Below are 23,774 nucleotides of genomic sequence, written 5' to 3' on the forward strand. Positions count from 1 at the left end.
CGGGAGGGGGCGCGGGGCGTGCGCGGTGCGGGAGCGGCCGGGAGCCGTGCGGGAGGGCGGCGGAGGAGGCACCGCATTGCTGCTGCTGCCGCTGCTGCTGCCGAGCCCCGCGATGCCGCCGCGCCCGCCGCTGCCCCCGGCCCTGCGCCCCAGCCAGCCCGGCCGGCGGCGGGGGGCTCCGCGGGGGCTCTGAGCATCCTCCCCCCGGGGCTGCCCAGCGCTCGCTTTTTCCCTTTTTTTTTTTTTTTTTTTTTTTTTTTTTTTTCCCTCTTTCCCTTCTCTTGGCATTTGGCCTCTTTTTTTTTTTTTTTTTCCTTTTTTTTTTTTTTTTTTTTTCTCCTTTTCCCCCACCCCCGTTCCCTGCCTTGGATGGTTTTTAGGTGGAGTCGTTTGCACCAAAATCCAATAGCTGCTGCTGTTCTTGCTGCTATTTTTTTTTTTTTTTAATGATCCTGTTTCCACAGCAGGGGAAGAGAGAACTGATCCTCAACATACTCCCAGAGAATGAATAATCACAAGAAACTGGCTTAAGCAGCTCCCTGGATCTGGTGCATGATTTCAATTGAGTTCGATTTGATTTAATTTTTTTAATTTTTATTTATTTCTTTTTCCCCAAGTCATCATTCGCATTTTATTCCCTGCATTTCTTCCTATTCTTTTTTTTTTTCCCCTCTTTTTTTTTTTTTTTTTTTTTTTCACCTTTTGGGAGATTTGCAAACCGAATTACATGCATGTCCAGTGGGGGAAGGTTTAATTTTGACGATGGAGGGTCGTACTGTGGAGGCTGGGAGGACGGAAAGGCTCATGGCCATGGAATCTGTACCGGCCCGAAGGGTCAAGGTGAATATTCGGGCTCCTGGAGTCACGGCTTTGAGGTGCTGGGGGTCTACACTTGGCCCAGTGGCAACACTTACCAGGGCACCTGGGCGCAGGGCAAGCGCCATGGCATTGGCATGGAGAGCAAAGGGAAGTGGGTGTACAAAGGAGAGTGGACCCATGGATTTAAGGGACGGTACGGGGTCCGGGAATGCACTGGAAACGGGGCCAAGTACGAAGGCACCTGGAGCAATGGATTACAGGATGGCTACGGGACAGAGACCTACTCGGATGGAGGTAGGTGATGCATTGATCCCTTCCTGGCTGGGGCAGGTGGGCTGGAGGGTGGTGGGAGATCTTCCCAAGTGGGGTTTGGGTTGGCCTCTGGGAGTTTGCAACCTGCTGCCTTGGATCAAGGGATGCTCCCACCCTGCAGGAGAGAAGGAACCAGCCCAGCGTGGCACCGGCCCAGCTCTTTGCCACAGGTAGCCCCAAATGTTCCATGGGGTCTCTGGGCGCTGGGTCCTCCCTCCTTCCTCTCCTCAAGCAGGTTTTTGGGATGTGGAAGGGGCTGTGCTGGTGGGGGGACGCCCAGCTCTGGCCTAGAGGGGTCGGAGCACGGGGTGGGCCAGGCCTTGGGGACACAACCCGAGTTGCACATGGGATTGGCACTTCTGACTGCACCACTGGAACCTGTAGGATTTGCATGGGAACGACGCGGGGCAGGATGGAGGCGAGTGTGTGTGTGGGGGGATCCGGGGCGGATGGGGCAGCTCCAGGGCTGCCAGAGCTCCCAGCCAGGGCTGGGGGGCTCTGCTCCTCCTCCAGCCCCTCCAAAGGCAGCCCCACACTCAACGATGCCAGGGAAAAGACTTTAATTCAGACAAGAGTCTTACATTCCTAGTTTACGGCTTAATGCTTAGCGTAGGGGCTCAGAGGGATCACCAGAGCTCTTCTCTGCCGTCAACACGGCTTAACGAGATGCTGAGGGGAAACTGGGATTAGAGGAAAAACAAGAAAACCCAATTGGAGCGATCAAACCCAAAAAAATTGCTGGGCTAACAAGCTTTAGGGCTGAAGCGGGAGAAACAGCTGGCGCCGTGCTGGAAGTGGCTGTATCATCCTCTCTCCTGGGTTGGGGCTACTTCCACCATGGGAATTGCCACCATAATCCGAGGCAGGCCTACCTGCCAGCAGCTGGGGGGCACTGGGCTCTGCTGGCCCCTGCTTTTCCCGGGAATGGTGGCCTCCTAAAGCAGGCTCTGGGGTTATTTTTAGGATGTTATGGTTTTCCATACGGCTCCGGTGAGGAAATTGCAGCGTCGGGGAGCTCCATGGCAGCCTTGCCGAAAGGTGCTGCAAGACCTTGCTCTGGAAAGCCCAGTTTGCTGCTTTGTGGTTGCACAGGGAGGGGAGGTTAAACCTCACCTGCAGCTGCTTTTTTCTTGTGCTCTCGCAGGGAGAGGCGGAACCACCTCGGGATTTTTAATGATGATTTGGTGCCGGTTGTTTTCTCCCTGAGAAAAAGAGAGCTGCAACCTTTTGTTTCAGCTGCCTGGAAGGATGCTGGGGACTGAGCTGGGATGTGCCGGGTGTTTGTTTGGAAGCCATGGATTAATCCCAGCAGTCCTTCAGTCAAAAATAAAGCTTGGGCAGGGAATCGTCGCCGTCTCCCACATCCAAGGCGCTCAGGAGGGGCTGTGGTGGGGGGGTTCTGCTTGCTCCCAACGTGGGTGCTGTCTCCTCCTGGCACCCAGCCCCTGCCTGGGAGGTTTGAGGGAGGACAGACACAAGTCTGGACTAACTACAGGTCTCTGAGGGCTGGGTGTTGCAGGGCTGGCCCTGTCCCCGGCCACGCACGTGCCCCCGCCCCGGCACACTCCCCATCCTCTGCAGCGCAGCGTTTTTTAGGGAAACCTGGGCAGCATCCCCACCCTGGGGTGGCTTAGCAGCAGTTTCAGCGTTTTCTGAGAAGCTACCAGAAGCCAAGAGCTTTTCCTTCCATCTTGTCAGGCCAGCCTGGCTTCCCGGTGCTCGGGGACCCAAAAGCGACGTCGCGTGTTTGTGATTTCGGGAGGAGGGAAGAGGAGCAGTGCTGGGAAAGGGCAGGGTCTGTGGCAAAATGCTCCCCCTGGGACTCTGCAAACCTTCCAAGGAGGAAGGATTGCCGTGCTGGGGGAATGCAGACTGCTGGTAACTGTGGATGCTCCTCCACACCAGCTTCCCCCACCTCAGCTGGGCCACAGCCACCTCCAAGGCCACTTTCACCAACTCAGCTCCCAGCACCCAGAGGCCACGTCCCTTTCCCAGTTGCCTGGCTCCATTCTGGGTGGAAACCACCAAAGCTGAGCATCTCCAGCCTTTTTGGACACCAAGCCTTGCTGAACTTTGTGTGTTTGGGTCCCAGAGGCCGCTGTGTGCGGGAGCGGTGGCACCGGGGAGGCAACTGTGGGGAAGGATGTTTCTCATTAATCTATTCCAGTTATTACCTCCAGCAAACTGAAGTATCCAAGAATCCTCGCCCCAGCATCTGTCACTTGCCACCCACAGATAAATATTCATCCCTTGCACATCATTTTTTTTTTAGCTCCCCAGCCCTGGCTTGGGGATGGGGCCCTAAATGCGCAGCGAGCCTCGGGGAGCCCCAGAATCCACGGATTCGCTCCAGTTTTCCCATTGCAGGGGGAAGGGCACCCTCCCGCTGCCCCAGCGCTGTGCTGGGAGGGCCCTTGGTGTCACTGCTGGACTCTGGGCCGTGTTGGGCGTCGGGGGTGGCACACGGTGGCCCGGGGGCTCCCGCCAGCCCCGCAGGCAGCGCTGCCCCCGCGCGCAGCTTGCCGAGCTCGCACCTCCCACGCCGCACCCAACGCGCGCCCCACGCCCGTCCCCCACGCCATCATCCCCCCACGCCCTTCCCACGCGCTCCCTGACCCCCGGGGAGAGCAAACCCCGCTCCCCCAGCCCTGGGATCCGTGTCCATCCGTGCTGCTCTCCCAGGAGCCCACGCCTCGCCCGGCGTCCCCGGCGCGGCTGGCACGCGGCCTCTGCGCCGTCCCCGTGGCCTCGCGCTCTCAGACGCGCCCAGCACTGCTGGTACAGCCTCGTCTTGCTGCCAAAAAACCTCCTGCCCCCCTCCAGAGCACCTGATATTACATAAAGCGGGCTCCCCAGGATTGCCTCGCTCGGGTGCTGGAGTTGAAGCACTTGTCTGCTTCACCCCAGCTCCAGAGCGGGAGCAGGAGTTGCTCCCTTGCTCCTGGGAAAGGGGCTGCATCCACCTGAGGGATCAGCACCTCTGTGGGGCTGGGGATGCTGGCACTGGAGCTGGGGGACCTGGGGCAGAGGGCTGGAGACCCTCTTCTGATCAGGTCTGGAGATCAGGAGACATCACAGCTGCTTCCTGCTGGGGATGCTTTGGGGATCTCAGTGATTTCACCCCGGGGACAGCTGGGGTTGTAGCTCCAGACTTCCCATGGGAATCCTCTGCGTTGGGTTGGGGTTGAGCTGCTGAAACCATCGTGGCTTTGGTGGGGGTGGGTGAGGTGGGGTGGCTGAAGGGAGCCTCAAATCTGTTTCTGCCCTTTCCATCCCTAGCAATGCTGTTTTCCTCCTCCTCCCACCCCTCCCCAGCTGAACAACTGGGATCCTAAACCAGACAGGGGCTCTGGGATGGCACCAGCCCCATCCTGTGCACCCACTGCCCAGCATTCCTGAGGGAATGGGACAGGCTGAAGGTGCCTGCTGTGAACCAGCCTCACCCTGTGGCCAGTCCTGTCCCCACCCTGAATGTCCCACCCTCCCTAAATCCTTCTTTCTCGGGAGGGCTACCCCGAAAGGGCCGGGCGGTCGCACGGTGCTGTTCATCTTGTGTAATCTCCGTGCCCACTCACCTAAAATGAATCATCCTTTGATAGGTGAGGGAAATATAATTAGTGTTTGCATTGTTAGCACTGGCTGAGTAGGCAAGTGGGTTTTCTTGGCCCGGGCTGGGAAATATTCCTGCCGTGGGGAGAGGGGAGCGGAGCGCCGGGAGCTGCCGGGGTGGGGCCCTGCCAGCCTGTCCTGCTCCATGTCCCACTTTCCCACCCCTGCAGTGGCACTGGTGACACCTCTCTTAGCAGGTGCACCAGGAGCTACCCACCAAATGGCTGGGGAGTGGTTGAGGAGGGGAAAAGCGTGGAATATTTCCCAAAAGCTGGCATAAAGGGCTGCTCCAGGGGGGATGGAGCAGGACTGCTGGGTGGGACCTGCCTGCCTGGGAAGGGGCTGCACCCCCTCACCTGAGCAGAGCCATGCTTTGGGATGAGCCACCACCAGCCAGGAGGGTTGGAATGGGACATCTTTCAGGTCCCTTCCACCCCAAACCATTCCCAGATTCCACAGTGCCAGCGGCCTGGTGCCTCTCCCCAGCCCTGCCTTCCCCTGAGCTCCTGCACAGGGAACCCAGGAGAGAGGGCAAATTTCCCTCAGGGTCTATTCATAGCACGGATGTCAGAATTACCTTAAAAGTACCAGCTCTCCCTTGTTTTGCTGCCGGGAGGGAATTGTTGATGCACTTCAAACAGTGGGCGGAAACAAGCAAATACAGGAGCACCCTGATCCTCGATCCTCCCGTTCCTGCAGTGCCCAGACACAGCCAGAGCTGCTCCTAACAACCCCCCCAGAACCTGACCCTCTATTTAAAAAGTCAAGATTTTGGTGCTGGAGCTCCTCACTGTCTGGGCTGGGTCTAGAAGCTGCTTGCAGTGGTTCTAGGAGAGCAAAACCGGAGACGTCAGGAGCTGCCGAGCCCAGAAAAATGAATCAAAATACTAAATGAAGATTCTGACCAGCCTCATTAAAAATAAATGCTATGAACTCATGGTAATTACTTCTCTCACTGGAACATGCTGCTTAGTTTCAGGTACAGCTCAGGACAGAGGAAGAAGGATTTTGACCTCGGAGAAAAGAACATGAGACAGAAATTGCCAGACAGGCCTCAGACCCTCACTCCATCTTCCCGAGTCTTTTATCCAGGCTGAGATTCCCCAGGGAGCTGAGCAGGACCCCAGCCCTGGGGAGCCCACTGAGCCCCTCTCCCTGACCCACAGCAGAGGCTGCCCTCAGCCCTGAAGCACGGTGCTCGTGCCATTGCCCTGGGCTGGGTTCTCATGGCTTTGAATGCAAATCTCAGGATATTTGCATGTGATTTGATATCCCATGGGGCTCCTCGTGGTTGGGTGACATCTGCTCCTGGAGCTGAACGGTTTTTTTTCCCCTTTAGAAGCTCCAGCTTGTGGAATCATGTGATTTTGCAAGATTTTCAGCTTCGGTTTGGAAGCAAGGTTTCCACCCAGGCTATTGCAGAAAAGTCATTCTTCCAGGCTTGGGAAGCAGCAGACAAGAGCTAAAAATGCCTTCTGTTTAAAAATGCCTCGATTTTGAAATGAACCTGATGAATTTTGAATGCTTTGAGTCAGGTAACGCTGACGTAGATGAATGAGCTGTATTAAAGCAGGCGTGACTTGGAGATGGAGGAGCTGGGCAGGGTGAGCTTGGGGATGGGCTCTTGGGGCTCAGCTCTGGGCTCTAGCATCTGCCTTGGGAGATTTTTGTCTCTTTGGAACTGGTTTTGGCATTGGTTGAACTCCTGAGCAAGAAAGGATTTTTTTGCAGGAGTTTGCAGGAGTTACAGGGGAGTCCTGATGGTCATTTGCCCCTGGATTCAGCTTGTGAATTGTGTTTAACTCACAATTAAAGTATTTTTAACAAAAAAAAAATCATGAGCTTGCAGAAAACAAAACTTGAAAGGCAAATGTTTCTATTTTGGGGCTTGATATTGGCTTTTCAAAGACAGATTCTGGCCTATGCATCAAAAATCCCTTAAAATTGCATTGGATGCATGAGCATTCCCTAAGAACAGCCACTGCTTCCCCAACATTATTCCCTGAAGAGGTTCCACTCCCTCTCAGCACACAGCAGAGCATCATGAATTTTCATGAATGAGTGAACAGCCAGAGCAAGGCCCCTCATTTTGCTGATTTCCACAAGAAGATGATCCCTACAAAGGTATCATTTCCTGCTCAGGGCATCACTTGGGGCCTGCAAGGTGTTTCCCTGGCATCAGTCAGGGTCTGGAAGTGTCCAAGGCCAGGCTGGAGCAATCTGGGCTAGTGGGAGCTGTCCCTGCCCATGGCAGAGTGGGATGAGATGAGCTTTAAGGTCCCAACCCAAACCTCTCTGTGATTCCATGATTTAATTCACAGGGAATAAATAAACCCTGCTCTTGCCTCGTCCCTCCTGGAGCAGCCTCCTAGCCTTGATCCAGGGGGAGCTCAGCCTCATCCCACCCCTCGGAGCACCTCCCACACCTGGGGGGATGCAGCCCCCCAAACCCAGCAGTGCCCTCAGGCTGGGAGAGGCTGGGATCAGCCCTTGCTCCTGGATCTCTGCTGGGAACAGAGAGATCCCAGAGTCTGGGGCAGGATTAGAGCAGGGGGGTGAAGGGAATCAGCATTAGCCTGGTTTCACTCTGCCTCCTGAGAGGGGCACATTGGCCTAAACAAAGGTGCTGACAATATCCTGAAGTGGTTTTTGCAGCCCTGGGGATAAAACCTCATCCTGCTTTTGACCCCAGCTGAAATCTGCAGGGATTCAGCTGCCCTGGGAAAACCTGGCCCCATTTCACCTGGGGATGATGGGGATGATGCCTCCTTGACTTTCCCTCTTGACAAACCCAGCCCTTCCCATCCCAAGACAGACAACATGAAATATCTTTCTTTGGTTATTTCCTTTTAAAAGTTGTGTTTCCCCTGACTGCAGGACCTGGAGCTTTTAAGAGGAATCACAACTGGCCTGAGAGGCACCATGAGCCCCATCAGAATCAGTGAAGCCAAGATTTGATTGTTTTTATTGTTGGTTTTTGAAGCCTTTCCTTGAATTCTGTCTGGAAAAGGCACTTCCCAACAGGTCTGGGGGAGCAGGAGATGCAGCAGCAGAGAGAAGAGGGAGGGGATGCTCAGGACATGCTTGGTTTTTCCTGAGGAACAGAGGAACAGAGTTTTTCCCCTTGAAGCAAATAGCTGACACCCCTTGGAAAACTAATGAAAAATTAATTAATTAATTGGAAAATTAATTTCCACACAAGATTTTTTTAAATGTTTCCAGTGAGGGAGGAGCCTTCACCTGCTGCTTGCAGAGTATCCTTGGGACAGGCAATGAGGACATGGATGTGTCCCCACGTTTGGGATGGGGCTCAGACCCCCCAGAGGAACATTCTTGCCACCTGTGATTTCCTGGTGATTTTCCCCAAGGAGAAGGGCTCAGCAATCCCTGTTCCATGGGATTTCAGCCAGAAATACTTGTGTTGTTATTTGCATCCAGAGGAGGAGGAGGAGGAGGAGGAGGAGGAGGAGGAGGAGGAGGAGGAGGAGGAGGCGTGAGGCTGTAGAAATCCATCTCCTCCCTGCAGCCCCCAGCTCCTGCAGAGCTTCTGGCTGTTCCAAACCCATCCCTGCTCCCATCCCTACCCCTTCCAAAGCTCATCCAAACCCAGCACCTCCCCTGCTTGATTCCTTCAGATGGAGGCTCCCTGCCCTTAGAAGTACCACTGACCATGCTGACACGAGCTGTAATTCTTTCTCATTTCTTGGCCCCCAAAGCAGATCTCATTCTGCAGCCAGGCAGGAGCACAGCAGCCCCTGGCAGCTCTCATCCTCCTCATCCTCTCCTCCTTGCCCTCTGTGCCTCCCTGGCTGCCCAGGCCTGGCTGTGCCCACCCTGTCTGGATGCACCCAGCATTAGCACTATGACTAACACCCATCACGTGCTCCTGCCTGCAGATTAGATTTGCATACTCAAAAATCCATACTTTATTCCTTCCCCTGTGTAAGCACTTACCAGAGCATATTTTTGGCAAATTAGCAGCCCCAGCAGAAGCATCTGACTGTGTTTTTAGCGTGGCTTGGTGCTGGAAAGCCTTGGCAGGGCTGGAGGGGGAATCATTTGCTGTGGATTCCCAATCCCTGTGGTGCTGGACACAGGCAGTGTCACTGATTCCCACATTCCCAGGTGGGCAGTGCAGGTGGCACCTCCCAGCCATCCATGCCATGCCTCTGGGGGTTTAGGGCAGGGTTTGAGGGATGAGAGCAGCAGCTGGGCACAGGGCAGGGCATGGAAGTCACCCAGCTGGACACGGTGTCCTGCTGCCACCAGGGACAGCCCAGGAGGGGGGTCCTGGCAGAAAATGTGTCCCCACGTCCATGCAGTGACCAGGGGGCTGGGGGAGGGGACTGTCCCCCTCTGAAACCCCACCTGAAGTGCTTCTCCAGCTCTGGGGCTTCCCAGTGTGAGAAGGATGTGGGGCTGCTGGAGCAATTCCAGAGGGGAGCACGGAGCTGCTCCAGGGCTGGAGCCAGGCTGGGACACCTGGGGGTGCTCACCTGGAGAGGAGAAGCTCCAGGGAGAGCCCAGAGCCCCTTGCAGGGCCTGAAGGGGCTCCAAGAGAGCTGGAGAGGGACTGGGAACAAGGGATGGAGGGACAGGACACAGGGAATGGCTCCCAGTGCCAGAGGGCAGGGCTGGATGGGAGATTGGGCAGGAATTGTTCCCTGTGGAGGTGGGCAGGCCCTGGCACCTCCAGAGCAGCTGTGGCTGCCCCTGGATCCCTGGCAGTGCCCAAGGCCAGGCTGGATGGGGTTTGGAACAATCTGGGATAGTGGAAGGTGTCCCTGCCGTGGCAGGGAGTGGGAACAACATGGATTTTAAGATCCCTTCCCACCCAAACCATTTTGGGATTCTCTGCTCCTGTGCTCAGGAGTCCCCACAGAGTCAGGCAGAACATCTGGGGGCACATTTTTCCCAACAATTCCCTGGGATTGCCAGTGAGGATGTCCCCACTGTCACCATCAGAGCTGAGGCTGGGTGAGCACTCTCCAGCCCTCTCTTTTCTCCCAGAGTTCTTCCCTTTGGGATGGGTGTTCCAGGGATGATTTGTGTGTAAATCCTCCTGGGCTCTGTGATATTGAGCAGCTGGAAGGGGATCTCTGTAAAACTCCCTCCTCTGGTTGGAATTCGAGAGCCCAGCCTAATTATTGCCATCGGACATCTTTAATTAATATGCTGCAGAGGCCAGAGATAAGAGGGGGGCTGAGCACACCAGGCAGGATCCTCTGTGAGATAAATCAGCAATTTGTAAAACCTAATTACTTTGGCTTGGAAACGTGGAGGGGCACTTTGGACCCCTCCCCCCTCCTGCCTGGGATTTTGGGGAGCTGGGGAATGCTGCTGGTGCCCAGCACAGTCACTGCACCAGGAGGATCAGGCTGTGCCTCAAGGATGGGACAGAGCTCCTGCCCTTTGGAGCCTCCTGCTCCCATTTTCCAGGCAAAGCTGGGAAGCTGCATCCCTTTTGCTGATGATTTTATCTAACCTGAGAATATTGACCCAGTGCTTGGGTTTTAACTCAGGGTTAGGGATGGAGAAGGAATTTTTTCCAAATATTTGTCTCATTCTGAGGTCAGGTTGTGATGATGACACAAGTGTGTCTGCTGCCCTCAAAGTGCTTCACAACATCCCAAATTCCTGCCTGGGTGTCTCCATGTGAGGAGCTGGAAGAGGGCAGGTCTGTGCAAACCTCCCGTGGGCTTTATCCATGTGTTTGCCAAAGGGTTCATCCTGCAGGACACAGAACTGGCCCTGTGGGTTTGGGAAAAGCCTGGGAGCAGCTGTGAAGCTTCTCCTTAATGGTGTTCCTGGAGTGGGGCCAGAGGGCTCAGTGACTACAAAATGCCAAATCTTGGGTATGGGCAGAGGGGGAATGAAAATGCAGCCATTCCAACCCAACAAATCCTTACTTTTATCTCCTTCCAACATCATGGACCAGGTTTGTGTCCAAGTGCTTGATCTTGCCTTGAGCCAGAGGAAACTCCTGAGCAGCCCCACATCCTCCCTTTGGGCTTCCTCCTGTGCTGTTCCAACTCCAGCTATTCCTGGGGGAGCTCCTTGGGATGTTTATTTGTTATAAATCTGGATTTCACTGGAATGAGGGCTGCACATCCCCTTTATCCAGTGCCTGGGCTTCACTGTGGGATTTCACCATCTCTCCATAAGCAGGAAAGGATCCCAGGTCCAGGAAATTCCTGTTTGGGACAGCAAACCATGGCTTGGTTGTTCCTTCCCAGCCATGGAGGAGAAAGACCTTGTCAGTGAGAGGGAGCAGCCCTGGATCCCCACAGTGCTGCATCCCAGAGGGATGAGCCAGAGCTGGAGATCTCTCCTCCCCTCCCCAGAAATTCCCCAAAATCTCTTTGGCAGAGGAAGGGAAATGCACAGAAGGAGTCTCTGTTCCTGCAATGCCTCCAATCCTCACGGAGAGCTTTGCAAACAGGAGCTGCTCCAGAGCTCCCCAGCCCACTGAACTGCTGGGATGCTGCTGCCTTGTCCCTGTTCCCAGCGGGGAATTTGGAGGTGCAGGGTCCTGCTCACCCCACTCCTGCTTTGCTGCAAGTGCAAACCCAGCCCTGATGTGGGGGATTTTGGCATTATGGGGCTGCCAGGTCTGCCCTGCAGACTCTCAGCTCTCCTCCCAGGATGGGTTTTAGTCAAATGCTGAGGAAGGGCTGCTCCCTGTCACTGCTGGACAGTCGGGAATGATGATTCCCAGGCCAGGGGCTTCCTGCTCTCTGCTCTCAGCCCCACTGCCTCTGGCCAAGGATGGGGCTCTGCACACTCCTCAAGGCCATGGCAATTCCTGCAGGAGTTCTGGAAACAAGCCAGCCCTGCTCCAAGGGGAGTGAGCCAAAAAACCCCAAACTCAGCATTAGGAATACCAGTGAATGTGTCCAACAGGTGAAGTGTTGGACAACTTGCCCCTTGTCTTCTCTCCATGCTTCCATCGATCCCCGTCATTCCCATGAGCCTGTTCCCTTTCTTACACTTCAGCAGTTATTTCTGAAATAGGGTTTTTCTCTCCAATCCATCTTTTGGGATGACTCCAGTTGTTTTCTCCTAGCCTGAGGCTGTGCCCTCTCCTTAGCTCTGCTTGGCACGGACATGGCCACTTCCTCACCCTTTTTATCTTGACTTTCCATGTCCAAGATTTTCCTCTCTCTCTTTGTCCTTTTTGCCCTGTGCAAAAGGACCACACAGAAGTGGGATGGATATTTGTGGCGTCTTGGAGGCATCCACAGGAGTGCCCTGCATGGCTGGGGGAAGAGGCTGGGACCTTTTCCTCCCCAGGACTCTCCTCCATCACGGGTGAGGAGCTGCTGCATGGTGCTGGGACAGGACAAGCAGGATGGAGTGGCTGGAAAATCCACTTTGCCAAGGAGGTGCCAAGAGTGCTCCTGGCAGCTGTGCCATTCCAGGAGCAGGCTGGAAGGCCAGGCAGGGGTGGGATGGCAGCATCCTGGGCACCTCAGCCTGGCTAGGGACAGGCACAGCTGCAGCTGGGACCTGCTGGGACCAATTTTCCACAAGTGCTCCAGCCACAGAGCTTTGTTCTGCTCCCTGCCAGTCCCTCAGGTTTCAGCACAGGGCTGTGATCCTTCAGCTGCTCCATCTGAACCCAGGGAGGGTTTTCAGCTGCACGTTTGCCAGGTGATGAGGAGGCTGAGGGACCTGTGTGGGGTCAGGGCTCGAGTGAAGGGATTCAGCCAAGGGAAAGGGAGATCAGGATTTGGGCAGGGTGGGATCTGGTGGATCTCATGCAGGAACTGTTCTTCCTGTGCCCCTGCCCACACTGGCATCTCTCCCTGAAACCCACTGAATCCATCTCCAGGGAAGCAGGAGCATGGTGTGAGGACATCCCAGGCCAGCCTGGGGCTCCTTGGCAGGGGAATTTGGGGCTCTGGGGGGGAATCTTTCCCCAGGCTGCTCCATTGTCCTGCTGAGATACTCTGGGATGGAGCCAGAAAGGGAAGAGAGGTGCTGCCAGGTGCCCAGGGAATGCAGGGGCACCTTGGCAGGCTCTGCCCTGCCACAGCCACCATCCCAGGCCTGGGCAGAGCTGTGGGTGCATGGCACTGGTTGTTCCCCGTTCTTGGGGACACCACAGGGGACAAGGCAGGCTCTCTTCTCAACTCCCCCCACAGGACATGTCTGCTGTGTCCCCTGAGCTCCATCTCACAGGTTGTCCCCCATCCTTCTCCCTGTCTCCACCTCCTCTCCCTGCCCTGCCAGTGCCTGCCCTAATCTCGGTGCTAATCCTATAAACCCTCAGTAAATCCTGCCTGCCTCTGCCTCCCCACGTCCCCTCTCCAGGGCAGGCTCTGTGGGGTCCCCAGCTTGGGCCTGCTTGTTTTTTGGGGTGCACAAAGCTGCCCCCCCAATAATGTAATACCATTGGAGCACAGGGAAGGATGCCCAAATCCTGGGGGATTTGTTCAAAGCACTGGCTGCTAAAAGACAGTTGAAGAACCCCAAAATACACCCCAGAATGTGGCCAGGTGCTGCTTTCACACTCTCAGGAAGCAGTTCCTGTGCTCAGCATGAGCTGCTCCAGCCCAGATCCCTTCTCCACTGCTGAGCCCCAGGACTGGGCAGGGAAATTCCTCAGGGAGTGCTGGGCTAGGACTGGCCCCATTCACGCAGGGCTCACTATTTCAGCAGGTCTGTTTAAGGCTCCCTGGGCGTGTGGGAGCAGGGCTGGCACAAAGGGAGGTCCCACTGCTGAGAGGTGCTGCCTGTGCCCATCCCAGCTCCTCACATCCCGGGGCTGGGACTGCTCACAGCATTCCAGCAGCTCCAGGGCCCAGCTCAGAGCCATGCTCGAGCTGCCCCAGCAGGGCTCACAGTGCATCACTGCATCTCGAGCTGCTCTGGAGAAGATTAAACCGACCTAAGAATAAAAACAAGCCCTGCAGTTCAACGGGCTGGGATAAGGCCTGGAATTGTGCCAACCTCCGAGCTCCAGGAGGGGGTGGGATTAGGAACCCTGAGCAGATTACCACCCACCCTGCATTTCGGTGCACAGGGAGGGTGCTGAGGTCCAGCTGTGCCCCCCGGGCTGGGTGGGCTCCTTGTCCCCCTGTTCCCAGTGCTGTGGTGGAGCCCTGTGTGTGTTTCGTGCCACCAACAACCAGTTAAGAAACTCCAGGAAGTGCCCACGCAAATGTAGGAGCTCCCACAGGGGCACAATTCCAAGGGGAATATCCAAATGGATCTTTCCCCGTGAGGCCTTTATTTCTGTGGAGCTGCTGCCTTCCCCAGCACACGGGATGAAGGCTCTGTGTGTATAAATAAATGTATTGTTAGACATTATCCATCCACTGTGAGATGCCAGCAGCATGGACAGGATCATAGTGTGCTCCTGGATAACCATTCCCCCATTCCACACCCCTGCTCCCTTCCCTTTTGCCTTAGGGACTGATCCAAGGGGCAGCTCCTTGATGCCTTGGCTGGTTTCTAACAGCCCCATGCTGCAGCTGGAGTGCAAGCCTGCAATCTGGAATGTTCTGCCCGGGGAGGTGGTGGAGCCACCATCCCTGGGTGTGTTTAACAAAGCCTGGATGTGGCACTGGGTGCCAGGGTTTAGTTGAGGTGTCAGGGCTGAGTTGGACTCCACGATCTCTGCAGTCTCTTCCCACCCAGCGATTCTGTGAATTCCGTGAATCCAATCAATTTCCCCTCCACAACCTGACATTGCAATCCCCATCCTGGAGATGGGACTGAAATCCCAGAGCCGCAAAGATCTCCCAGAGGAGTTTGATGCCATGACCCCCCTTCCTTTTCCTTCTGTCTCCTCTCCGCAGGGACATACCAGGGCCAGTGGGTCGGGGGGATGCGCCAGGGTTACGGCGTCCGGCAGAGCGTTCCCTACGGCATGGCTGCGGTCATCAGGTCACCCCTGAGGACGTCCATCAACTCCCTGCGCAGCGAGCACACCAACGGCACGGCGCTGCACCCCGACGCCTCGCCCGCCGTGGCCGGCAGCCCCGCCGTGTCCCGCGGCGGCTTCGTCCTCATGGCCCACAGCGACGCCGAGATCCTCAAGAGCAAGAAGAAGGGAATCTTCCGGCGCTCGCTGCTGAGCGGGCTCAAGCTCCGCAAGTCCGAGTCCAAGAGCTCCTTGGCCAGCCAGCGGAGCAAGCAGAGCTCGTTCCGCAGCGAGGCCGGCATGAGCACGGTCAGCTCCACCGCCAGCGACATCAACTCCACCATCAGCCTGGGTGAGGGCGAGGCCGAGCTCTCGGTCATCGAGGACGACATCGACGCCACCACCACCGAGATCTACGTGGGCGAGTGGAAGAACGACAAGCGCTCGGGCTCGGGCGTGAGCCAGCGCTCGGACGGGCTCAAGTACGAGGGCGAGTGGGCCAACAACAAGCGCCACGGCTACGGCTGCATGACCTTCCCCGACGGCACCAAGGAGGAGGGCAAGTACAAGCAGAACATCCTGGTCAGCGGCAAGAGGAAGAACCTGATCCCGCTGCGCGCCAGCAAGATCCGGGAGAAGGTGGATCGGGCCGTGGAGGCGGCCGAGAGGGCGGCCACCATCGCCAAGCAGAAAGCGGAGATCGCGGCGTCCAGGTAAGGGCGTTCCTGCCCATCCCGGTGTGTCTGAGCTGGGATCCCGCCCTGGGGCTGGGGATAAATGGGTGAGAGGTTTTGTTGTAGTAGGGGTGCTGCTGGAGGAAAGCACTCCTGGTGGGTCGGTGTTTGTGGATCTCATGGAAGCCTTGGGGCTGCCCAAGCCTTGGGGTGCCGTTCAAAGCAGGGTGGATCCAAGCCCAGTTGTCCCTCTGGTAGTTCCCGGTGGGCTGGGGATGCACAACCTCCCCAGGTGAGGCAGGGAGGCCACACAGGGCAGCCTGAGCAGGGGGTGGTGGCACCTTGGTGGCTGTCACAGGCTGAGCGCTGTCACTTAGGGGGTGCTGGGTTTTTTATCCCATTTTTCCCGCTCCTCTTGGATAAGCAGAAGAGCTCCTGAGAGTGCCCAAATCCTCTGCCTGACTCACAGCCAAGAGGAACGATCCCAGGGCTGGCCTGTGCTGGGAGCATTCCCAGCTATTTCCATTCCCAAAAGAGTTTTTTTTTGAGTGGAAAACCAGTCAAATATGTGGCTTCAGCCCTGGGGAGGCTCTGCTGGAAAACAGCAGATCTGCGTGCCCTACAATGCTCCTTCTCCCTGGGCAGCCCTTGTGGAACTGCTCAGAGATCCAGAGCTGGGATCTGCTGAAAACCAGGGAAGGGGAAAACAAGCCGTGTCTAATTAAAGTGTAAATAAGATCCCAGCTCAAAGCAGGGCCAGCTCAAGCACCCTGTAGCTGGCTCCCAAAAGGCACCTGGAGCTCTGTGCCCTGCAGGGAGCTCCCAGACCAGCAGTGAGGCGAGGAGGAAAAGCTCCTCTGGAGAATTCAGGGCTCTTTGTATCCCATTTTGGGGTGGTTTATTAGAGCATGTCATTCCTTTCTGTTTTCTGAGCAAGGACTATATTTAGCAGCCAGGCTGGGAAAAAGGGCTGGGGTTAGGGGAAAAACCCAGGTACCTCCTCAGCCTCCTGTGCTGGATTAATTGTTGGGTCTGGAATATTTGTATGCAGAGTCACACTTGAAATCTTTATCAGCACGTCTGCCAAGGGCTTATCTGCAATATGAATGAGCCTCCTGGGCCTGCTTTGGGAGCACATTTGGGCTTGATGATGTTTTCGAGCTGATGGCTGGGAAAAAAAATGAAAAATCCCACTAGAATGGCAGGTAGGAAGCAGAGTGCAGAGCAGTGGGAAGGCCAGATCCTTCCCTGTGGTCTGGGGATGGATGGGAATGCCTCGAAAGGCTGCAATCCTGGAAATGTGGAGCTCCAGTGTGCTGGGGGATGCTGGGTCTGAGAACCTGAGCATCCTCAGTCTCCCAGTGGTGATGATCTTGGAGCCCCATGAGAGTGGGATTGGAAGAGATGCTTAATGAGCTCTTGACATGTAATATTCCACCTCAAATGATGGGGGAGAAGGGGAAAAAACCGAGTCAGGAATGCCAGTTGTGAACTGCTCCCTGCCCTGCACTGACTGGGTGGTCCAGGGCTCTGCTGGAGAGCAGCAGGGACGCTGGGGAGTGGAGGGTGGAGGATGGAGAGTGGAGATGGATGGGATTAGGTGGGTCCAGGGAAGGATTCCTTCCCAATATCCCATGTAAATCTCTGCTCTTTTACCTTAAACCGCTTTGTCTGAAACCTCCAATCCCTCAGCTCGAGCTCTCCCCCCTCACGAGTCTTTTGGCAGAGTCCCTGAGCCTGCAGAACCAGAGCAGAGCAAGGTTTTACAGACTGAGATCCAGCTGGAAAAGCTTTCTTATTAATCTTAGTCCGATTTAATTTTAAACCTTCCTAATGAAGGAACCCTCCCCTGCAGTGCCCACACCAAACTGCATCATCCAAATGCCACAAAACAGAGATGGGGGAGAATCCTGGTGCTCATTCCTGAGCTTTTGGGGCTCAGGGGTGGAATACCCTCCCTCTAATGCCAACACAAACTCCAATTTCCCAGCACCTGGTGTGGCTGTGCATGTGTGTGTGTGTGTGTGTGTGTATTTTCTTCTGTCTGAGTTCACTCTGCAGCCTTTCCCTTGGTGGGGGAAAAAAAAATTTAAAAAAAAAAAAGTGCCCACCCACGGCTTTCATTAAATTTGTAAGAATTCAGTATTTTTGAAAACTCTGCCGCTCTGTCAGATTTGGTTGGAATTGGCCAACACGTTCAAAAGTTATTAGTGTGGGAGTGATGGCATATAGATATATAAACAGCACAATCACAGGAGTGAGCCCCATTTCCTGAGGAAAGTAGGCTAAAAACACAGCGTGCTGGAGACAAGGAAATGGCTTTCCTAAAGTTGTTGGAGTCTGAGTAGAGCACAGTGATATCTGCACCTTTAAGGGACTTCCTTTAGGGTCAAGAGGAGATTCTCCTAAATGTTCTTTGTTGTAATTTAATGGGAGAATGCACAATTCCCTCTGATTCTCTGGAATTGTTCAGGTGAAGTGAGCAGGGAGGAAGGGATGTGAATGAGGGTGAGGAACTGCTGTTGGTAGCAGCTGGCCCATCCCTGGGAGGGTTCAAGGCCAGGAGAAAGTGTGGAGCAGCCCGGGGTAGGGAAGGTGTCCATGGCAGGGGTGGGACTGGATGGACTTTAAGGTCCCTTCCCACCCAAATCCTTCCATGATTCCATGACAGTTTTCAGGGAGAGACAAGGAGGGAGCTCTTTCCCAGCCTGTTTAAAAGGAGTGTTCAGGGTGTTCTCTGAGTGCTCTGGGAGACCTTCATTCCCTCTCAAATCAGCCAAGAGCCTGCACTCTTTCTGCTGCCACCCTGGAAGGGTGAAGGACACACTGGACACCCCGAGCCCCATCTCATTAGTGCTAATTGACACCTCAGGCAAATGATCTCTAGGCTCTGGTGTGTTATTATCCACTAAAATAAAATATCCAGGCAACAAAGGTGGGCCAGGGAGCTCAGCCCAGCCCCTGGTTTTTGGCACAGCCACCTGCTGGGGGGGATGGGTGCCCAGGGAATGTCAGGGGAGATCAGGGCTGATCCAGCTCTCCAGGATGGGTGATGGCAGCTCAGACAGACCCTACATCTGTCCTGCTTCCACAGCTCAGGGGTTTGTAGCCAGTGTAACCCCATTTCAGGGGTTTGTAGCCAGTGCAACCCCATTTCAGGGGTTTGTAACCAGTGGCTGGGATGGCTATGGGAGGAGGGACCATCCCTGGATCAGTCCCAGGGATGGGTGGCACATGGAAAACACTTCACTCCTCTCCAGCATGGGGGATCTGCTGCCCAGCACCTTAGATGAGAATTCCTGGGAGCAGCCAGTGCCCTGGTTCCCAAAGGGAATGCTGCTCCCAGGTCACTCCTAAGTAATGCTCTCCCTGGCATAATTAGAGCCCAGCCTTGCACCAACCAGGAGAAAAATATAATTAAAGCTCCAATGTCTCAGGAGGAGCTGGGCCACAAATTAGCACAGTGTCATTCAACTCCAGACAGGGAAACTGGAGGGAAATAGGAAAGGGAAGGGAATAAAGACAACCTGGCAGTGAGGAGGGGACAAGGGGGATGTTTGGACTCATCCTGGATGCTCCCTGAGGGTGCTGCAGCCAGGGCTGAGGTCGGGCAGCAAAGTGCAGGAGGTTCTTAGAGCCAAACAGGTATTTTTGGGAGAAAAATGGAAACACAGCCCAGGCAAAACCAGAGAAAAGCAAAGCTGCTGCAGCCGTGCTCTGAGAGTCACAGGGGTCTGTAAAATAATGCATGTGAAAGTGGACTTGTGTTCAGTAATGTCCCCAGCGGCTCTCCCGGCCCCGGTAATGTCCCCAGCGGCTCTCCCGGCCCCGGTGATGTCCCCAGCGGCTCTCCCGGCCCCGGTAATGTCCCCAGCGGCTCTCCCGGCCCCGGTAATGTCCCCAGCAGCCCTCCCGGCCCCGGTGATGCTGCTGTTTAATGCTCTGGCAGGCCTGAGCCCGCAGCTCTGCCATTGTCTGGGCTGCCTTTGATTTCGGGCTGCTGCTGCTGCTCTTTGGGTGCCTGGGGGTGCTGACCCCAATCCCGCCTCGTGCTGCCCCAGGGGCTCCTGCTGAGGATGGAGGGGGACAAGGAGGAGGAGGAGGAGTGGAGGTTAAGGGCTCCAAAAGGGTTTTGTGTCCCCTTCCTTGGGTCAGGACCTCAGGGACAAACAAAGCCGGGATGGGGCAGAGCTGAGCTGGCTGCAGGGAGGGCTGAGCTGATGCCCAGGTGGGGCAGGGACTCTCACCAGCCCCTCTCTGGGAAATTTTGAGGCCAGGGAGGATTTCTCTGCTCATGGCCCTCTGGAGAAGTGCTGCTGCTCCCTGCTGAGCCCTGCCAGCAGCTGGAGCTGGGGGTGTGCAGGAGTCACCTCAGCCCATGAGCCGGGCACTGATGGGGTCACTGAGGGCATCACCTGGGGCCCCCAGGCCTCGTGTGGGGTGACTGTGCTCCCTCCATCAATTCCTGGACTCCCCATCCTTTCCTTGAGGGATGCAAAGGGTCAGGGAGGGAAACACTCAGGAGGTGGATGGAGGTGACTCCAGGGCTGACAGCAGCTGGGGTAGGATGTGATTCTCCTTTTCCTCGTCCCCCCAGCCCTCTCTCCCCCAAAACTCCCCTGTGCAACCCAAGAGGAGCAGAGCCTGGGCTGGCAGCCTCCACTGGGCTCTGCTGCTGCTGGAACGGAGCTTTCCCTCCTTCCCTGCCGCTTCCCTGCCTCCTCCCTCCCTGCTCCTGCCGTGCAGCCAGAGCTCGGGGGATCCCATTAGGATCAGCTGTTGGTGCTGCTGGGGGTGTGTGTCCCCTCAGCCGGGATGACAAGGACACCTGTGGCTCACGGCAGGCACATTCCCACCTCCAGCCCGGGCTCTGCCATCCCGGAGTGTCCCGTCCATCCCTCCCTCCCCGCGGGCGGCTCCTGCGGGAGTGATGCGATGCGAGCACCGTGACTGTTGACGTGCTCCGGCCGTGGCAATTTAATAACTTCCTGCTCAGACGGGATTTGCAGCCTTAAGCCCTTTTGTGGCCGTGTCAAAAGTCAGGAGCAGCCTCCGGGCTTGCACAGGGCCAGCTCGATATGTCCCCAAGAGCCACTCCACCCCGGGGCGCAGCCTCCAGGGCAGGGCCAGGCTGGACAGTGAAATGCCTTTTGTAGGGATGAAGATTTGCGAGGGAAAAGCTCAGCAGGGTCATTTGTACTCCTGGCAGAGCAGCTCAGTGAGGTTTTGGTTTTCATTGCCCTCCCATCCCTGACCCAGCACCTCTGATCCCAGCTTGGCCACTCCCACCCCTTCCCTCTCCAGCAACACGAACCAGAACATCCCAAACCCACGGGCCAGGTGTGTGCCAAACCTTCCCAAAACCATTCCCAGCTTTGCCGGGCTGTGCTGAAGCAGCACAAACATTCCCAGCCCCTCGGATTCTCCTTGTCCCCGTGGCTCTGTCCCTGTCCCCGCCAGGAGAGACCTCCCAAACGCGGTGCTCTGTGCCAGTCCCGCAGCCGAGCACAGCTGGGAGGGACGGCTCAGCCAGAGAAGGGAGCAGGAAAGGGGATTTGGGATGCAGGAGGGGTATTTGGGATGCCGGAGGGACGGCTCAGCTAGAGAAGGGAGCAGCAGAGGGGATTTGGGATGCAGGAGGGGCAGAGCGGTGCCAGCAGCGGTCACCTGTGCGGGGACAGCAGATGGAGGGGACAGGGAGGGGTGGCACGGGCTGGCAGCGAGGCGGGGAGGACGGGAGGTGATTCAGTGCTGGCAGGCAGCGCTGCCATGGGAAGGGGCTGCCCCGGAGAGCCGGGCAGGAGGCGAGGGCAGCGCGGGGAAAGGAGAAGCTACCGGCTCCTCTTCCTCCTCCTCTTCCTCCTCCTCTTCCTCCTCCTCCTCATCCCTGGCATCTCACCGCAGCCCATCGCAGTGCGGATCACCCGAATTAATTTAATCCAGCCCTTCCCGGAGGGGAGCGGGACCATTCCAGCCCCGGAGATCCCCCAGGAACCTCCCGCCTGCCCGGCCCAAAGTGATGGAGCCTCTCCCTGTTGCTTTGGGTGGAGCAGCCCTTCATTGCACGGGGAGGGAAAGCAAAATACACCAAAACCAGCAACACAAACCCAGCAGCCCCTGCTTTTCCTTTCTGCTGCTTTTCCTTTTCCTTTCTGCTGCTTTTCCTGCTCAACGAAACCGCAGCGCTGCTTTTCCCAGGGATTTTGGGTGGGGAAGGAGAGATCCCTCCCCTGGCTGCCGCTGCCCCCTCCATCCTCATCCTCACCCTCCCAGGGGTGGGGAGGGTGCTGGTCTGCCCAGTCGGGCCCCAGGGCTGGGAGGGGGGATGGTGGCAGCCCCCCCCTCCCCAAACCCCCCAGCCGTGTCCCTGCCTGTCCCAGGGATGCTGCATCCCAAAGTTTGAGGGTGGAGAAGAACCAAGAGGAAGGGCTGGGGTCTCTCTGCTTCTTTCCCAGCTCGAGAAAGAGGTCTCCGTGCTTTTTTCTTCTCCCACCTCCCATTTTGGGTTTCCTGGTTGTTCCCACCCTCTTCCCTTCAGCAACATCCCCAAGACCCCATTCTTGTCCCTCCCCACACCCTTTCCTCCCCAGGGAGAGGCAAAATTAATTTCAAGAGGAAAACACAGAGCTGAGCCAAATTATTGAGTATTTTCCTTGCTGGTTTTTCTTCCCCCATGTTTGGGATGCTGAGGGAGCACAGGGAATGGGCTGGGATATTTCAGGCTCTCCTCTCTCTTATTCAGGTTTGAAAAGCCCCAAGCAATGAGGTTTCTGTCACCTCCTCCCCACAGGACAAATGACAAGCTGTCCTGACTTCCTAATCCAGGAAATTAAAGGATTTGATTGTAGACCCTGCTAAGCAAATTTCCCCCCTGAAAATCCCAGGGGGATTTAACCCATGGATCTGACTGATTATCCCTTTAGAGTTGTGACTAAGAAAGTCCCAATTCCTCGGGGTGGGAGCAGGAAAAGTGAGACTTTGGGGGTGATTTTGGGGCACAAAACCCCATGCAGGCAGCTGGGATGAGGGAAGTGGCTCGTGCTGGGCGGGCTCTGAAGTTTGAGGCAGGCAGGAGATGCTCGTTGCTGTGGTACCAGGGAGGATTTATTCTTTTTCTCCCCACAGTCATCAGGGCTGGGGCCACCACTTGCCCCACAAAGGGGTGACAGAGCCCTGGGGGCACTTCCAGCCCCTCTCCCTCCTGCCTGCACCCACCAGGGCTGGGCAGGTGAGGGGGACTGGGTGATTTATGCCCCAGCAAGGCAAAGTGACCAGGCTGGAGAGAGGCCAGACTCAGGGGGGACAGTGGCCTCAAAGCCCCTTTCCCAAGGCCAGTCCTGGTGTTTTCACCCACCTGCCTCCTGCAGAGCTCCACTCCAAGTGACAGATGGCCAGGAATGAGGCTCCCTCTCCAGATGCTGATTTTCTGGCCAGCTGTAGATAACACCCAGGGCATCATCTCCTTGCAAAGCCCATCAGCTCTGTCCTTGCTGAGGGCACAAAGTTCAAAGGAAGGGAAATGCAGGGATCTGCCTGGCCCTGCTTCTTCCATGTGTTCCTTGGCCAGGGAGATGCTGGCAGCATCCTGGTGCCAGATGTGCCTCTGGGTACCAGCTCCACCTGGCCCAGCCTTTTAAAGTCGATGGATTTGGATTTTCTTGGCATTTTTTTGTTTTGCAAAAACAGAGATAAAACAAAGAAATCCTTTTTGGGATGGTGGGAATAAGGTGAGCTGGAGGCAATCCTGGCATTTGATGCTGTTATCTTTCTCCACTGGGAATGACCCAGCTCAGGGCTGTGGTTTGAGCTGTTGCTCCCAGAATTTTGGGGAGATGGCTCATCCCTGTCCCCCCAGTCACTGAGACTTTGCACCTCTCCATGTTGTGAATTCAGTTCTCCACAAAACTCCTTTTGGCCACGCCAAGGCAAGGCACAGGACACAAGGACTCAGTCTGGGATATTTTTTTCCCCCTTCCTCGGATTAAAAAATGAAATTTCAGTGTAAAATGGCAAAAGATTCCTCAGTGAATTCACTCCCCATTTGTAACTCCAAAAATATAAAGGTGGGGAAGCTCTGGCACAGGTGCCTGGAGCAGTGAGCTAAACAGGATCTGGCTCCAGCCTTGTCCCCATGAATTTGGGAGACCTGGAGCATTCCACGTCCCAGCTGTCCAAGAGCTCTCCCAGCTGCCTTGGGAATGATCCCCCCCCCACTTAATGTGACATTTCCTGCTGTAAAATTACAGGGAAACTTGGATTTGGCCTCCTGACCACAATATTTTCCGTGCTTCTCTCTGATTTGCTTTCTTGGGCAGCAACAAACACATTGAGGGGATTTTTTTTCCCCCCAGGATTAAAGAGTTTGTTTATTTTTCCTTAATTCCCTTGAGATGTGACTTCCAGAGCCATTTGTTCAGAGTGAGCCATCACCATTCCATCCATCCCAGCCTCTTCCCTGCCACTGCTGGGAGCTTTCCTGCTCCTCCTCA

General features: G+C 55.9%; 1 protein-coding gene across 1 annotated transcript in view; it reads left to right on the forward strand.

Annotated features, from left to right (window-relative positions):
- The first annotated feature begins 366 nt into the window (after positions 1-366).
- JPH3 (junctophilin 3) overlaps positions 367-23,774 on the forward strand; it is a 46,688-nt gene continuing 23,280 nt past the window's right edge. Inside the window, exons 1-2 of the mRNA XM_059857490.1 lie at positions 367-1,113; positions 14,547-15,324. Coding sequence (XP_059713473.1) covers positions 732-1,113; positions 14,547-15,324 — 1,160 coding nt within the window. The 5' untranslated portion in view covers positions 367-731. The remainder of the gene's footprint in view (positions 1,114-14,546; positions 15,325-23,774) is intronic.

Source organism: Haemorhous mexicanus, chromosome 12, assembly GCF_027477595.1.
Source record: "Haemorhous mexicanus isolate bHaeMex1 chromosome 12, bHaeMex1.pri, whole genome shotgun sequence".
Taxonomy (NCBI): domain Eukaryota; kingdom Metazoa; phylum Chordata; class Aves; order Passeriformes; family Fringillidae; genus Haemorhous; species Haemorhous mexicanus.